The sequence below is a fragment of the Ictidomys tridecemlineatus genome, chromosome 1, assembly GCF_052094955.1.
Source record: "Ictidomys tridecemlineatus isolate mIctTri1 chromosome 1, mIctTri1.hap1, whole genome shotgun sequence".
In the NCBI taxonomy this organism is placed as follows: domain Eukaryota; kingdom Metazoa; phylum Chordata; class Mammalia; order Rodentia; family Sciuridae; genus Ictidomys; species Ictidomys tridecemlineatus.
In genome coordinates this window covers 60,582,115-60,599,518 of record NC_135477.1, presented here as the reverse complement: position 1 = coordinate 60,599,518, position 17,404 = coordinate 60,582,115, and the positions used below count along the sequence as shown (strand labels likewise).

Here is a 17,404-nt window from a genome sequence, read left to right as displayed (position 1 = left end):
ATTTTCTTGGGACCAGATTCAATTTAAAATGCAAATCAAAAGAACACCACTTTTTTTTTTTTTAAATCTATTTGTTATTCTTAAGGTAGAAAATTGGGAGTGGGAGACAGATCGAAGGTCTGAAATTTCAAAGTTGGATTACGTTGATACCCAGCACTCTTCTTATCTCAGTGTTGTTCTCACATTAATAAATATATATATATCTGTTAACTTTTGGCAGTCATATTTGCTGAGAAAACTGTAAACAACAACTCTGAGCCTGAGGTTAGGCTCCCCAAAGAACAGGAAGTGAGCCTGATACAATCAGGCCAACATAAAAGCAAGTGGGAAAATTTAAAACAGCTAATGCCATTATCAGTCTCAGCAATAACAGGTCTTCCAGGGAATACTGGTGATTGCTAGTTAACAGTTAGCCAGAAAAACCAGGTTGGCTTTTTTGTTTTTTCCTCTAAGAGAGGCCAGTGGAGTGAAACACATAAAGACAAGCCAGAGAATTAAGGCTCTGATTATACTAGTTCTTATTAATGTGGGCCATCTATCACCCATGAATAAGTCTTATTCTTCAGGGGTTTCAGTGCACTGCTCCCCATGACAAAGAGACAAGAATTATGAGAGCAGCATTATTAGAGGAGGACTCCGAATTCTCAGAGTCACAGACCCAGATATTGTTTCAAAATGTAATAACCAGGCAACACAATTTTTAAGTTCCCTTAAAAAAAAAAAAAAAAGTTATTTCCTAACCACTAAACCCATCGTACAATCATAATAACCACCTTAGATCTGGGCATGGTGGTTCATGCTTGTAATCCCTACGTGTTGGGAGGCTGAGGCAGGAGGATTGCAAACTTGAGGCCAGCCTCCACCACTTAGCAAGACCCTGTCTCATAATAATAACTGCTAATGTATTAGAGAATCACCTTTTAGATATTTCTACTAACATGTTACATGTCAAATTGTGAGTTTTGCTCGGTAAAATATTTCTTATCAATTTTAATTACAAATAATGACTAAACTACAACTTTTCTTCAATGCATTCCAGGGCAGCATTCCGCTCAGAGGCAAGTTTTTGCAAGACCTGCCAAAAATGCTAGAATTTTTAGACCAAATTCTCACCAATCAAGTAGTCAATCCCATGATCTGGGCTCAGAAATGAGCAGATTTTCCAGACAAAAGAGTTTTCACAAAATGGAGACATAATGGACAGTCACAAAATCAAAGGAGCGAAGCTGCATGCTCTCCTTGGTGTATGTATGTAGCTCTCCTTGGTGTATGTAGTTTGTTTCAGTAAGGATTAGCATGCCTGAGGGTGGTGAAGCTACCACCCAAACAACTGGATCTTCTAAAGAGCAGGGATTTCCTCTCATCTACTCTTGATTCCGTCTTTAAAGGTATACCAGTTGGGCAACAGCAGATAGGAAGGGAGACATTCTACAGCAATATTCTCATTTTTGTTCTCAGGATGAAAGAGTCCCTTTGAAATGCACATAAAAGCAACAACCAATTACTGTCAGAGAAAACAGCCAGAGCTTGCGGACAACCTCAAACTGTTCTATAAATAGCCCCTCAGTGGCCTCTAGTGAAAAATGCTAAACACTTTCATGGTGCACAGGTCAATTCACCCACTTGTCTATTGGTGACACTTGCAGTATGGTTTCTCTAAGCAGGCATTTCGTTGTAAAGTCCTATCCAGAAGCAACCATTCTAGAAAATCATATTTAAGTAATTACACAGTTGGAAAAGTCTATTGGTATCAATTACTCTAAAAATCTTCCAGATGGAGAGAAGTACTTCCATGCTGGGTGGCAGAAATTCCGAATATTCAACAAAGGACTGGTTGAAACCATTAAGTAAATATGTACTGGGAGCCTGGGAATGGCTGCCAAAAGCCAGGAAGCCCTTCCCCACCGGCCAACAACAGAAGGCAATGGTTCTTCGTTTATTACAAAATGTTGTGATACCTGGCATCTAAAGTGATAGATTATGTATCAGGGCCACAGAATGGACATCATTTAAAACCCTGCAATGGGCCTCAACTTGAAGCCTCTGGGTATCCATCTCCTTCCAAAAGCCTAATATCCCAGAAAAAGAAATATGGCATTACTGTTTAGAGGATAGAGTGTTTCAGTCTGAAAATGTCCTGGAGATAGATCCATCTGGTGACAGTTGCCCAACCATATGAATGTTTTGACTGAGGGCGAACGTAAGACCTGGCCACGCAAGGCCTAGAACTAGACCTTATACTATTTTTGACAAAAACAGTTTATTGTGTTTTCAGCTTATAGACTATTCCATCTCTTTGGAAAGGAAATATTGGGGGAAGTGCATCTAGGGTTTAATCTATCAATTTTTTAATATATCAATTTTTTTCTCCTACAGCTACTCATAGTTATAAACTTTTAAAATGCAAGAATTATGGAAAAATAATCACTACAATTCTTCAGGCTATAGCATCACTTGTAGGATGTTCAGAGCTTAAATTTAAGTCCAAACCTTCTTATGGCAGTTGATTATTAAAACGAACTTCCTCTTCTGTGTTACATGGCTCTTAGGTTTTCATTCTTTTTTACTCTTATTTAAAGGGACACCAATGTCCTTGGAAAGCAGGGGGGTTATAAATGAATGAGAGGTCAGTTATAAACTGACAGCCACTCACAGTGGAGAGGAATCTTTAGAGAGCAAAGGAACATCATCTAAGTTTTTGTTGTTTTTCTATGGCACTTTGATCAAACACCCCCCAAATACTAAATATAATGTTAAGTTTGGGGACAAAAACTTTTCTTACAGTATCAAAAAATAGGGCACCTAAACTCGGGAAAAACAAACCATAATTGCATCCCTATCCTTCTAGAAGCACCATGCAGAATAAGCCACCTAAGATACCAAGGTGAGATACATCGAAAGTCAAATTAACCTTCTCCCTCCTTTTTTTTTTTCTCTCTCTCTCTCTCTAAATCACAGTGCAAATGAATAAATAAAAAGTTTCAGTGCAAAACTTCTGCCATGAAGCTCTGCTAAATGATAATGGCTAGGTACCTCTATCCTACAATTTCAAGAGCTACCATCTAAATCAAATTTTGTACAAGACTGCAACAGTATCTTTATTCAGTAATCAGGAATAAAAATGAAAAAAAGAAAAACAAAAGTTGCTTGTACAGTCTTCATACTAAAGTTTCTATATAACAAACCTTCTAATATCCTGTAAGGATCTTCTTTGTGAGGAGATAAGAAATTAGAATATTTTTTTAAAGCCTCAAATATCTTCTTATTACAACCTTACTAAAATACATACTTCAGCCTAACTGATGAACTTGTTAGTAATCTGGTAAATAGAGAATACAGGGGTGTTTCTTTCAAAGATACGTAAAATTAGTAATAATGTCCCTGCTGTTATATCTGCTCACTTATTTTGGACATACAGTGCAAAGTAATGAAATCCTAATATCGTATGTATTCTTAACTTCATACTGAGTAATCCATAAACTATTTCTTCTAAAAAATTTTTACTTGTACTTTGTTAGTAAGCTTTGAAAGTGATTCTTTTTAATATGGAGAGAGAAATACATCCTCAACTAGACGAATCAAACTCTCCTTTGCTTTATATGGTGTCTTCTTTATATTATTAATGATTGCTGGTAAGTTTTAATACTTGTCTGGTATCTGTTTAGTAATACATTACTCACCCATCTGAATGCTTGACTGTAGTTTTAACTATCATGGATACCTTTTTTTCCTTTAAAGACATTTCAATTTATGTCCTCATATTTTAGTTCAAGAGACCCACTTACAAATATCAAAATTATATACTCATTATAGATTCCCTGTAAAAGGAGAAAGAAATCTCATATTTGGTGTTAATCTTATATTTTCAAAATGCTACATATAACATCGCCTGGGTTGAGGCCTCATACTTATCAACCATGTTTTGAAATATCCAGGGTATAAAATATCTTACTTTCAATTACAGATGGGCTACAGAACCACAGTTTCAAGTATCACACTGCTGCCATCCTTAAACTGGTATTTTTAATCTCCAAAGAACTTCAGCTGTAACCTCATCAGCAAATGTTTCAAGCAAAGTGCTCTATCAAAGTCATTTTTTTTTTTTGGTCCTACAGAGGAAAATAGGCAGGGAAGATGAGAGGATAGAAAAGATAATTTACCTGCATCAATTTTCTGGAGAGCTCATTAGTGAGGAACTCTTCTTCCTTCTCGTAATTTACAGCAAGGGTTTCTTTCTCCTTCTGCAAAGCCTGAATTTTCTTGAATAAAGTATTACTGATGAATTCTTCTTCCTGCTCAGCCCTGGCTTGCTGTTTTACAAAAAAAAAAGTAAAAGAGAACAAAACAAAAACACATGTTAAGGAAACAGGAAATTTACTAATTGTAATATAGTTCTTATTTCCAGAGAGGGTGCCTATTTTAATTAGAGTTCTATTTTTAACTATGACCAACACACCCCAGCAAGCACAAAACAGCAAATATTACTATTACCCCAAAGGGACTCTCTGTACTATGCATGGCCCTTCTTCTTAAAGTGATATATCAAATTAGCAAAAACTGTACTGCAGTTTTGGGATACTTTTATGTTCATTTTTTGGTATTGGGGATTGAATGGGGGTACGGGGGTAGTGAGCTGCTAAGACAGGGTCTCACTAAATTGCTGAAGCTGGCCTCAAACTTGTGACCATCCTCCCTCAGTCTCCCCAGTGACTGGGATTATAGGCACACATGTACTACAGTTTTTATGAAGCATTCACAAATCAATAACCGGAACACAGAAAGTTCCTTCTCATGGAGCAGAAAGGTCCAGTATGTGAATGCATTCCTACTAACTCTCCAAGTCACTACTTCTCATAGGCTTGTAATTAAAAAAAAAAAAAAAAAAAAAAAAAGTTGTCTACATATTTTAAAACTGGAGCAGAGAAGTCCAAATCACTTAAAAGAATATCACCTCTCTTTAAGACAATACTGAAAGCATGTGGGCATACCATTAAAAAAAAACCATAGAGGGCTGAGGTTGTGGCTCAGCGGCAGAGTGCTTGCCTTGCACATGTGAGGCACTGAGTTCCATCCTCAGTAAAAATAACAAACAAAATAAGGGTATTGTGTCCATCTATAACTAAAAAATTTTCTAAAACATATTTTTTATAAAGCAATAGATACACATGGACACACTAACGTGTTCATGGATATAATTACTAGAAGACAATAAACCAAAGCTGTTAACAAAGTAGTGAGAATCTGTAAGAGGTAAGGGCAGATGAAAGGATTTTTTTTTAACTATTTCCCTACTGGGAATTATTGGGGTGATGGAAAATACAGGTATTACTGAATTAAAACACCTGAAAAACAGAAAAGGGAGTCAGGCTTAATTCAATGACAATATTCTTCTGTCAATCCTCACAAATGCTTTAATAGACTAAACAGACTAATAAAAGTTAATTATTCTTTTATGTATGGGAAGAGATACTGGGGAATGGACTCGAGGGTACTACCTTTTTCTTCTTTTTTCTTCCCTTTTTTGAGACAATCTTGCTAAATTGCTAAGAATGACCTCAAACTATGATTCTCCTGTCTCGGCCTCCTGAATTGCTAGGATTAAAAATGTATGCCACTACTGTACCTGGGAAACCTAACCATCCTTGAAGGAGAGTCATCTTTTCAGAAAGAAATGGACTCAACTGTATTAAAAGCACTTTTTAAACTGCAACATTTTGATGCATCTGTACCAAATAATGCATTTCTATTTTATCTGCCAGTCAAGGGAGGGAGAGCTACATGAATTCCAAACCTCTAGCACCTCCACTTATTATAAAAGGGCCAGAAGACAAGAAACAAAAGGGACTCATATCAATTACCACCTTTTAGCATTCAAAAGTCCAGCAACCACTCCCAGGTCTTATGGCTTCAATTTGGTACCCATTTGCCAGCTTCCAACACTTGCCCCCTAATACCACAGTTTAATGTAGCATCACTCCCTGGGCTCCACATCCCAGCTGCCCTCAAGGAAGTACACCATAGTTCCCAGAACTGCTTGCCAAACAATTCTATAAGAGAACCATGCACAGTACTTAGGCTGAAAAACAGTTAAACTAAAGCTGGAAACTTTAGGAGAAAGTCCAGAACTCGAGTTCCTAAGGAAGCCATTCTGGAATAGTCCAGGAGAATTGAACAATGAAGAACACATCCACCAGCTAATAAATTCCTGTGACAAGCCAAGGGCACACACTGAATACCGTGGCTCCCTTAATCGCCTCCTGTTTCACTAGACCTTCTCAATGCCTGGTCCTTGCACTATAGTCAAAGAGAACTGCTGGGCACTGGGGCTTCCCTGGCCCTTTAAATCAATCCCTACTCCTCTTCCAAAGTCGCAAACTTCAAGATGTCCTCCTGCAATGGGCAGAGGGCCAAGGTATTTACTTAAGGCATATCTGACATATATATCCAAGCCCACAATCTCTCCAAGCTACCTGGTTTTTCCAGTTTTGATGGACAAAGCCCTATATGATTTGAATGATGATTATTCTGAAAGTTATAGAAGAAAAAGAACAATAGGAACCATAATGCTCTCCAGAGTCTTAGAATTCAAAAGGGGGGCTGCCATCAATTAGTTTCATTATCATGCCAGACTCAACGACTTGCAAATTATTGCACACTTAAGAGTTCAGATATTTGGTAAACTTAATCATTATCAACAAAGAGGGCCCTAATGAGGCTGAGCAGATCATCCTCCCATTTACATGGGGGCTTGGAAGTAACCAGCAGAAAATAAGCTAACAGTTTATTCCCGTGAAACTGAAAATAAACCCAAGAGCTCTCTCTTCCATGTGATATAACCATTAGGTTATAGGGAAAATAGATTTCAGTGTATTATAAAAATGAACTCTCAGAGAGAAAACAGGTTGCCAAAGGAATGGAGAATGACAATTCAGTGAATGGTTCCCTAAAAAGGGTTTCTTTTAGAGGTGAAGACATTTTCTGGAACTGGATGCTAATAGTTTACATAAGCTTTTAAACAGACAAGAATTCAAAACTCAGCTGGGTGTGGTGGCACACACCTACAGTCCCATTGGGTGGCTAAGACAGGAGGATCACAAATTCCAGGCCAGCCTTAGCAACTTAGGGAGACTCTGTCTCAAAATAAAAAATAAAGAAGGATGGGGATATGGCTCAGTGGATAAGCACCCCTGGGTGCAATCCCCAGTACCTAAATAAACTAGAACTCACTTAACTGTACCTTTTTAAAGGGTAAATTTTACGGTATGTGGATTGAGTCTTGATTTTAGAAAAAAAGGGGCTCTGATAATTAGTAGGATCTGAATTTCTCAGAGCCCAGTTTCCTGGCAGTTCTTCATGAAGAGAATGGCAAAATTTTAAGATGCGGGCAGAGAGATGAAGAATAGGCTTGTTCTACAGTTCCTTCCAAAGTGAGTGACAAATCGGGGGTCTTGGGAAGCTGAGGCTTTGACAAACAAAATTATTCACCATTTTAGAATAGCCTCTTCTTTCTAGGCAAAGCCCATTAATAGAAAATGCCACTCTCAGGAACTCTGAATGACCACCGAGGGATTGGCCTGTTAAAGACTATTTAACTTAACAAAGGGTTAATATGGCTAACAGTTTATCCAAAGCTCCCATGAGCCAAGTTTTCTGCCACCAGTTCTAAACTCTAGTGGGGGAGACGGATGTTCAAATGGGACAGATTGGCTTAAGAATGAACACATAAATGAAGAAAAAAAGACAAAGATATCCAGTGTATCCAGTGAACCTCAAAGAAAAACTTTAGAAAAATCAGACATAGCGTATTAACACTGTGGATAAACTTGATATTGGAGAAGGAACCATGCATGATAGAAAAGTATCCAGTGTCCATTCACTTTCGCCGGCAAGTTTCTCCCTGTGCTGTGTGTAGTATGATCTCACTCTTGATCTTAGTCTTGGTTTTTATTTTCCAATCCCAAAAAAGGCCATTTTTATTTAAGCCATAAAATAAATTATCTTTCCAGTGTATTCCCACAAAACAACCCCAGACGCAACCAAGAAGACTGTGGCCCAAAGAAAAAAAAACAACAAACCCCTGGGCACCTATGTGCAAGATAGGAAGAGAGTTAGCCAGGCAACAAGTGGGCCAAGAGGAGCTGAAACAGGTCCCTTAAGAAATCTCAACCACGGGTTTTATCAGCGTATTTTCCCCCTTTTATCTGAAATGCCTGAAACCTCAGCAGGCCTGAAGACTGTAATACAAATTCTAACTTAAAGCTACACTTCAATCAAGGTTTACCTAATCCCCCTCTAAGTTCTCAAATGAAAATGTAAATAAAAACATTAGAAACTCTTCCAAAGAGGAAAGCTTTTCTTATTACCATCTGGTATATTTGTATAGTTGAAGACTGGGAAATTCAAGCAGAAATTTAAAAAAAAAAAAAACTGATTACATTTTCATGCTCGATATGGTTCTAGTTGCTACGTTTAGAAATGGAGTGAATCTTGTATAATCTCACTTACTTATTAGTGTTTGCTAATAAACATGTTACCCTCCACCCAGCTGTAATAGTGTCTACTAATATGAAGACTAAAGTACCTTTCCATAATTTTTTTCTCATTTACCAAAAGCCCAACACAATCAGTTTAAAGGGGGTGGGGGAGGGAGAAGGAGGACAGGAAAAATTTGCCAAGTCCTCAGGAGAAAATAAACACTGATAAACAATTCTTGTAAAATATTTTCTCTTAAGTCACCACATATTTAGGTAACCATACTATTCATAAGCATAATTTTTTGCATACAAGGAAAACAATTTGCTCCGATCCACTGTTATCAAGACCTGGGAACAACTTTGATGGGAGATTCCAATGTTATTGCTTAAGGTCTCTGTTATCCATTGCATCTGGAGGGTTGGTATAAAAAGAATTCCAAATCTCTCCACAATGGCACTCACTGCTGAGAAAATCCACATGCCAAAACCAAAATCACGTAAGATGATGTAACTCATGATCTGTCAAGCATAAGCTAAAGAAGGGTTTTCCAAAGCAAGAAATTACAGGCAAACATCTATTTGATAGTGAGTGTGGGGAAAGGATATAATTAGGAGAAAGTTCACCTTACTACAAAGAGAAGACACTTGCATCAGCTTTAAAAAATTACTTTTAAGTTGGTTCATAACTTCTTTTAACAAAGAATCATAAAACTAAGATATCTTGAATGTTTAATGCTTAAGGATCTAAGCAAGATTCATCTATTGTAATTACTTAAATCTAAATAACATATTTGAATGCATTATTCTAAGTATTTAAACTTACTCTTTGATTGTCTAGTCACTTATAATCTAAGTTTTAATGATCTTAAATCTCAGTCTGAAATATCATCTGAACCATCTAGTTAGAATTGCAGGCACTACACAACACACGGCCAAGCAACTAAATAAAACCCAATTCTTTCTAAACTGTCATTTATACATGCACCACTGCACCTATGGATTTTTTTCTGGGAGATGCTTGGAGTTTGAAAGAATTCCTCATGACTGATGGCTGCTGGCACTTACGAGATTAGCTCAAATATCAAGCATGCCAATGGGTTTATCAACACAAACTACATTCCTAAAGAAATCTGCTTAACACTGAAGTACCAGGATGGCAGGGGTGGGTGGCAGTGACACAGAACACAAGCCTGCAAACACCTTCCTTTCTTCTAAAAGAGTTAAGAATAGGATTCTGATGATATGCCTGAGAATCACAATTCTGCAGTTAGTCTGTGGAAGTACTAGGATAGGGTGTGCTTTCTCCACATACTGCACACTTGCTGGCAGTAAAAGCAATTCATCAATTAAAGCACTTTTATTATCTGCTCTACTCTAGAATAGCCAACAAGTCACTAACCTACACAGGGATCAAGTAGGACATTACATGTCCACGCAACTGCTATTTTTGCCTCAGAGTCTATGCCCAGGCTACTGCCACAGAAATGGAGGGTAAGACAAACAACAAGTACCACAGGGTAACTTCCTGAATAAAACAACCTAGACTGAGGTTAATAAGGACCAAACAGTTACCAAGTTTTGTGAACCTGTAGTACCTCTAAAACCAGCTTTGGAAAAAGGACTAGGAGACTCTGCAACTATGGATTCTGCAGAGGACAGATACATTCCCCTGTGTGTGTGCTACTGCCCAGGAGCAGAACACAGCTCCACACCATGTGCATTCATCCCCACCCAAACTGGTCTACAAATGGCTCAAGAAGATAAGTCCACTGGTCACTTGCGTGGAAGCAGAGAGATGAAAGACTACTAAAAAATTAATGTTGACACTGGCTTTATAAACTTTATATTTCACAGACCCATAACAAACAGGAAGGGGAAGGTTCATATACAGTGTCAAACTCTGGAGTCAGGCTGCCTGGCTTACAAGGTAGCTGTGGGGGCTGGGGAAGGCATGTGACTTCTTCAAGGCACAGTTTTCACCTTTGTAAAGTGAAAGTGATGTCATCTCCCTCTAAGTTGGTTACAAAGACAAAATGAAATAATCCACAGAAAGGGCTTATCACAGTGCCCAAGTTTTCTAAGAAACCATATATTCATACAATAGAATGTTATTCACTCATTTAAAAAAAAAGTCATAATATATGTTAAAACATGGATAAACCTTGAAAACATGCTAGGTGAGATAAATAAGACACAAATTTCACATACAACTAGGATGCCATAAATATGAAAAATCCAAAATAGGCAAATCCACATGAACTAAACGTAGATTTGCACGTGTCCAGGATTGAAAGCAGGAAAGAATGGGAAGTGAGTGATCCCTAATGGGTGGTCCATCCCTTTTCAGGGTGATGAAAATGTTTTAGAAATAAGAAAATGATGGCTGCCTAACTACTGAACTGTTTACTTTTTAGGTGCTCACTGTGGCAGATGAATTGTCTCTTTTTTCAAAGCCTTTATTATGTGACGGTGGAAAGGACAGCAAAACCCAATCCCCAGGGCCAGGTCAAGAATGGCAGCTTGAGGAGGAGGAGTAAAAGCAAAACTGGCCTGTGCGTGCATAGGGGCAGGAAGGCCTGCCATCCCCAAGACTTGAGCAAAGACCCACTGTCCCAGGAGAAAAGTAGGTAATGCTCTCCTGCCCCAGACGCACATCAGATTGAAGGCAGGGATTGGCGACCAGAGGAGGAGGGGACAGCAATGCTGAACAGACCTGATGTCCTTGGCCCAGGTTCCCAGGGCTTATCCAAGAGAAGAGCTGAGAACCGCCTGCCCTCAACAGTCTAGTCACACCCCTCAACATAGGAGAGACCACCAACAGTGCAGCAAGTGCTGAAGAGGGGGCCAGAGTGTGGGGAGCACCCTGCAGCCCAGGAGAGTAGAACATTAACACTCAGGAAAGTGGGACCCCCACCCTAACTCCAAGGTGACAGTAGCCCACAGCTGAGGCATTTAAAGCCTACAGTACAATAAAAGAAATAATCCCAGCGGAACCCAAACCCAACTCAGCTGTGGATTACATTACTTCAACCCCACTTTAAGGACCTAACAGAAGAGGAGGCAAAAGTTCATTTCTGGGCATAAACACCGTCTACCTCAGTCTCTACAGGTCTTCTATATAATATCTGGCATTCAGTCAAAATTATTTAAAAAAAAAAATCACAAAAAATGCAAGAACAAATTAAGATATCAGTCAATCAACAGAAAAGACTTGGAGATATACCAGATATAAAAACTGTTGATTTTAAAATAACCAAGATTGATGTGTTAAAAGATCTAATGAAAAAAAAAAGTGAACTACATGGAGTATACAGAGAGAGGGAAACTAAAATAGTTAAAACAGAAATGATCAGGATAAATAACTTGGTATCAGAGAAGAAGCGTTCCTCCAACGGGATCATCGTAGAGAGGATGGTGTGAGAACAGGGTAAGAAACCCTCTCATCTCAAAACTTGGACAGAGACCCACTGACCCTGAAGGAAAGCAGACTTAGCATAAATTAGAAAAGAGAAAACTAAAGCATCCATAGAAACCATTAACTGAAATAAAAATTGAGGGGGAAAACAAAAAATTGTGGTGGAAGTGAGTTATAGATCATCCATGGGAAAATTTCTAATGGTCTATTAATGTAACTGGAGTCCCAGAAAAAGAAAAAAAGGAAAAAAAAAAAAAAAAGAATGACTTGGAAAGACATGGCAAAGAATTTTCCAAAATTAATGAGAACAAACCACAGATTCACAAAGTTCAGGGAACCTCAATCAGGATAAACACTAAACAACATAAAACAGACACAGACCCTTTAGTCATCATAATCAAATTACTGAAAAATCAAAGATAAAAAGAAAATCTTGAAGACAGCCAGGAAAAAAAAAGACCCTATTAAAAAATAGTGAAAAGGAAGCCCTCAAACTTGAGGATATTTGCAACGCAGGAAACAAATGATTAGTGCACAGTATAAAGAATAACCGTGAAGAAATCAATCTCTAATAGAAAAAATATATAAGCAGGAACTTTAGAAAAACAAATATTTGGCAAATTTTAAACATTCAGATTCAGATTCACAAGTAATTAATGCAAGTCCAAGTTAAGATCTTCATTTTCTATACCCAAGATCAGGAAAAACTAAGGAATTCAATGAGATCAGATTTCTGACTAGAATGTGGACCAATGGCAATTCCCGTATAATATAGGTGGGAGTTTGAAATGGTACAGGTTTTTGAAAAATTAAACATTCTTAAACTCTACCATGTGCCAATTCTTAGGCATATGCCTTAATTAATATGTGATTTTAAAATAACAAAGAATCTCTTCCATCTATATAAGAAACAATTCAAAAATATTCATTGCATTGTTTTCTTAAGTAAAATACTGGAAATACTCCCAAATACCTATTCAGGAGAGAAACAGAATATTCATAGAATTTAAAAAAAAAAGCAGTGAAATCAAAGAAATACAGCTAAACACAATATGAACAAATCAAAGACATAGTACTGAGTGGAAAAAAAACTACAGAAAAATATATTTCTTCAGGGCTGGGGTTATGGCTTAGTGGTTAGAGCGCTTGCCTCTAATGCATGGAGCACTGGGTTTGATCCTTAGCACCACATAAATTAATAAAATAAGGATATTGTGTCCATCTACAACTAAAAAATTTTTAAAAGAGAAAGAAAAATACATTTCTTCAATGAACTTTAAAAAGTAGAATAAATTACACATTGTTTATGGATGCACTTGTAAGATTAAGGATAGGAAAATAAGATAGGAATGAAATTCGTATGTAAATGCAATGGTCTCAGTACCATTCTTGTCCTTATGTTGAGTGGAGAACCCAGGTGTTTACCCTCTCACGCTTTATAACTTGCATGTGTTATATGGTCTATTTGGGTTTTTTCTTTACTACGTAAAAAATACTAAAAAAAATATTTTTTACATAGTAAAGAAATGTTTAAATGTTTAAAAATGGTCACAAATCATTTTATCTTAGTATTGATATGTGTTAAAAATATATGTAAACCTCAAAAACAACACAGTTCATGATAGAGGCCTGACAGAAAAGAACACGTATTATATGAACCCACTTATAGGAAGCATCCAGAATAGGCAAATTTACATAGACAGGTTTGTGGTTGTGTGGAGCTGGGGAGAGAGGTTGAGGTAGTAAGGAGAGAAAGAGAGTGAATGCTAATAGGTACAAAATTCTTTTTTTGGAATAATAAAAGTGTTCTAAAATGAGATTATGCTAATGATCACAAAAGTGTAAATATACTAAATACCACCGAATTATTCACATTAGACAGATAAATCTTATGGTATGTAAATTATATCTCAATAAAGCTCTTTTTTTAAAAAAAAAAGAATCATCCCTAACAAGCACATTTTTGTTCCTATCAGAAACACAATGAAACATAAAAATGTCAAATAGCCTTAGGTACAAAAGAGATGGAGGCTTAAATTGAATATAATTAAATATGAAAAAGCTCTGACTTTATATATCACTATAGTGATTCATGAGAGTACTCAGTATATATTATTGATGTCTAATATTTATCATTTTGATAGGTGGCACATGCCTGTAATCCCAGCAGCTGGGGAGGCTGAGGCAGGAGGATCGTGAGTTCAAAACCAGTCTCGGCAAAAGTGAGGCACTAAGCAACTCGGTGACACCCTGTCTCTAAATAAAATACAAAATAGGGCTTGGGATGTGGCTCAGTGGTTGAGTACCCCTGAGTTAAATCCCTGGTACCCACAAAAAGAAAAAGAAAACAGTCTTTGAAGCATGGGCTAGCTATCTCTATTCTGCTCAGGCAAGCTTTAATTATAAATGCTCTAAAGTTATAAATGTTCTGATTTTAATTAAGTTGGTCGTTAGTATAACATTTTGTTCTGCAACAACATCAATTGTGATTCAATTCTCAAGGACAGTTTTCAAAAACTCCTTCATAGCGTGATGTAACTGAATTGTGGTATGGGGAAGAAAAAAAAAAAAAAACATGGCCTGAATCTGGGTTCTGAAGCAAAGAGATTCTATCAAAATGGAAAAAGGAAGATTGTTCTCCTCTTTAAATATGGATCCAGTTTAGCATACCACTTTCACATTTCCTTGGTATTTTCTCATTTTTCCTTTCAACAGTTCTTTATTGCCCAATACTACCCTTACCAGACATGCAGTATACTCATATCCTTTAACTCCCCAACCCTAATACGGGATAACATCCAAGTAATCCTTTCTCCAAAATGAATCATGCCCCCCCCCAAAACATCTACTTTCCTTCTCTAGCTAGCGCCTAATAACCCTTCCATCTGACCGCTGAGAAGGTGGATCCAAATTATAGTAGAATGGGGCACACTCTTTCCTCACCCTAATGATCGTTTCAGGGGTTGGAATTTAGAGGGCATAACAGGAAGCCTGCCTGAGTACTGTCACCCAGAACAGGCTCATGATCTACCGCTGCCTAAGAAACCATCCCTGAGCTCCAGGCCCATCAAGGATGTATCACTGTATCATGTATCAATGTATCATCACCATGCTGTGGGTTGGTGGTCTCCCTTGGCTGGTTTGACTGGGTCTGTTTGCTCCTGTGGCATAGAGATCAAAGTCAAGATCAAGGGATAGGAAACAGACTCCGCCTCCTCAGGAGAGAGAGATGCAGCATAGATCCCGTCAAATGTATGATAAGAGAAAGAGACCACACAAAACACGTCTGTGTCTAAGGATGCCTCAAACCACACACATTTGTAAAAACAAGTGTCACAAACTAGAGAGAGAAACAAAGGGAGAAATGCCCACTTCAGTGTCCTGTATTTGTGGTTCACATCACTGATTAACTTAAATACATGATGTTCAAGTAGATGAAATTACTACCTCCAAAGTATACCTTGGCTCAGAAACCACTGGGGGGAGTTCTATGAAGTGTTCTTAAACCAAAGCCTCTCTCTGTTGTTTATAAGAAAGCCACTAAAGCCACTTCCACCTACCCTGGACACCTGAGGCTTCCAGCCCTGGCACTGCGGCAATGACTGAGGCCTGGAGAAGGTAAGTGCTTCCAAAATGCCACCTGTGTGGATTGAAGAGTTTTAGCCACACACCTCCTGCTACCAAGAATCAATAGGGGGAGCTCTGTGATAAAGGTGCCCTGGAATAGGAAGGCAGGCCAGCTATAGACAAAACTGACCACAGAATCAACTCCCTTCTCAGCCTTCTCCCACAGGCACATTCCCAAAGACAGGGGAATCTTCAAGAAAATTAAAAAAAAAAAAAATGAGCAAAGGATCAACTGATTGAAAGTGACCATCACTGCCGACTGAATACTGGTCATGTACTTCTCATGTGCCTACCAAAGCTCCCCTATTCCAAGAACCAGTATATCTAAATACTTCTCCACTTCCGATACAGGCAGAGGGAACCTCAACACTAGTCCCAGAAAGCAGCTGCCTTCTTCTCTCTTAAGAATTAATTCCTAATCATAACAGCTACTAAGTAGGAAGAGAGGACACAATCAATAGATTTTAAAAACGTATTCAACATATTTGACAAAAGTATCTCCTACACTGCAAGTGCTGTATGGATATGGCAGTGAATACCACAGATACTGGCAATGCCCTGAAGAGGTATATAATCTTCCTAGCAATCAATAGCAACAACATTAATCCATACATTCAACAACTGGCTGTAGGAATGATCTTGCCTTGGCTGTATAAAATAGCCTAAGGAATAAAGACTTCAAATGGGACTAAGCTGCACAGAAGAAAAAGGTAAGTATTGTATCCACTACAGTAACAGAAGAAATAGAAGCCAATGGAGCCTAATACCTGGCACATAAGCAATCAAACATCTGCTGAACAGTGAGCAGCATAGATGTACACAAATACAGGAACCTTATACAGCAGGCTCTTCCATACATTATCCCCTATCCATTGCAGGACCAGCAACTAAACCCAGAGGTGCTTCACCACATATCAACACCCCCAACCCTTTTAGAAACAGGGTCTTCTTAAGTTGCTAAGACTAGCCTCAAACTTGTGATCCTCCTATCTTAGCCTCCAGAGTTGCTGAGATTACAGGTATGTGCCACAGCACCCAACAAACACATTATCCCATTTAATCCACACATTGATTTCACACATTGAATTCACAAAATGAATTCAGAAAAGCCAGGCAACTTGTCTGAGAATCCAATCTACTAAGGACAAGGGCTACAATTCAAACTGAAACCCTGGACTGGCTCCAGGTCTCCCAGTCCTTTTATGGGCTAACCTCACTCAACACCCAGTAACAACACCTGCCACTGATCCAAGAGTCGTAGCATCATGCTCCAAAAGTCAAAAGTCACCAACTTGCAATTAAAGTGAACATCATTTGTGCTGTCACACAGAGAAGCTCATCTTTACAAAAAGATACCCTGTAATTTCCTTTCCCCACCAAGAGGGTAACTAAATGTTGGATGACTGACAGGTAATCTCTAAGAACTGCAAAGGAGCCACTTTCCACTATTGCTACCAGTAGTTCGTGTAGGACACTAGGTATTTCCTGATGGCAAACTCGCCATGTGTAGTGTTCCTGTGGGGTTGACAGCAAACTCTGGTCACTTAGCTTTACTCCACAGACCCTCTTCCCCTCTTTCAGATACTGAATGAAGGCAGATCTGCTGGGGAACAGAAGACCTGTCAAAGGGGCAATATGGGAAGGTCTGCCACAAGCCAGCCAGTGAGGATATGGTTTCAAATCTATGAAGAATCTGTAGGATGAGAACACACAGACTTCCTAGGTGAAGAAGAGTTCACACAGCAGGTCTAATTGGGATCTTTTGAGAGTTCTGCATACAAGGTTGGCCCTTGGCTGGCAACTGGAAAGTTAGATTTTGGAAGACTTCCTCCCACTATGATAAAAGTGGCTCAGTGTGTCTGAACTTTACAAGCAATACTGTTTGCAA

At 38.3% G+C, this 17,404-nt stretch overlaps 1 protein-coding gene across 1 annotated transcript in view; it reads right to left on the bottom strand.

Annotated features, from left to right (window-relative positions):
• Nucleotides 1-17,404, bottom strand: part of Ccdc6 (coiled-coil domain containing 6) — a 112,741-nt gene that overhangs the window by 57,833 nt on the left and 37,504 nt on the right. The window contains exon 2 of the mRNA XM_005334318.4: nucleotides 4,161-4,310. Within this exon, the coding sequence (XP_005334375.1) occupies nucleotides 4,161-4,310 (150 nt within the window). The remainder of the gene's footprint in view (nucleotides 1-4,160; nucleotides 4,311-17,404) is intronic.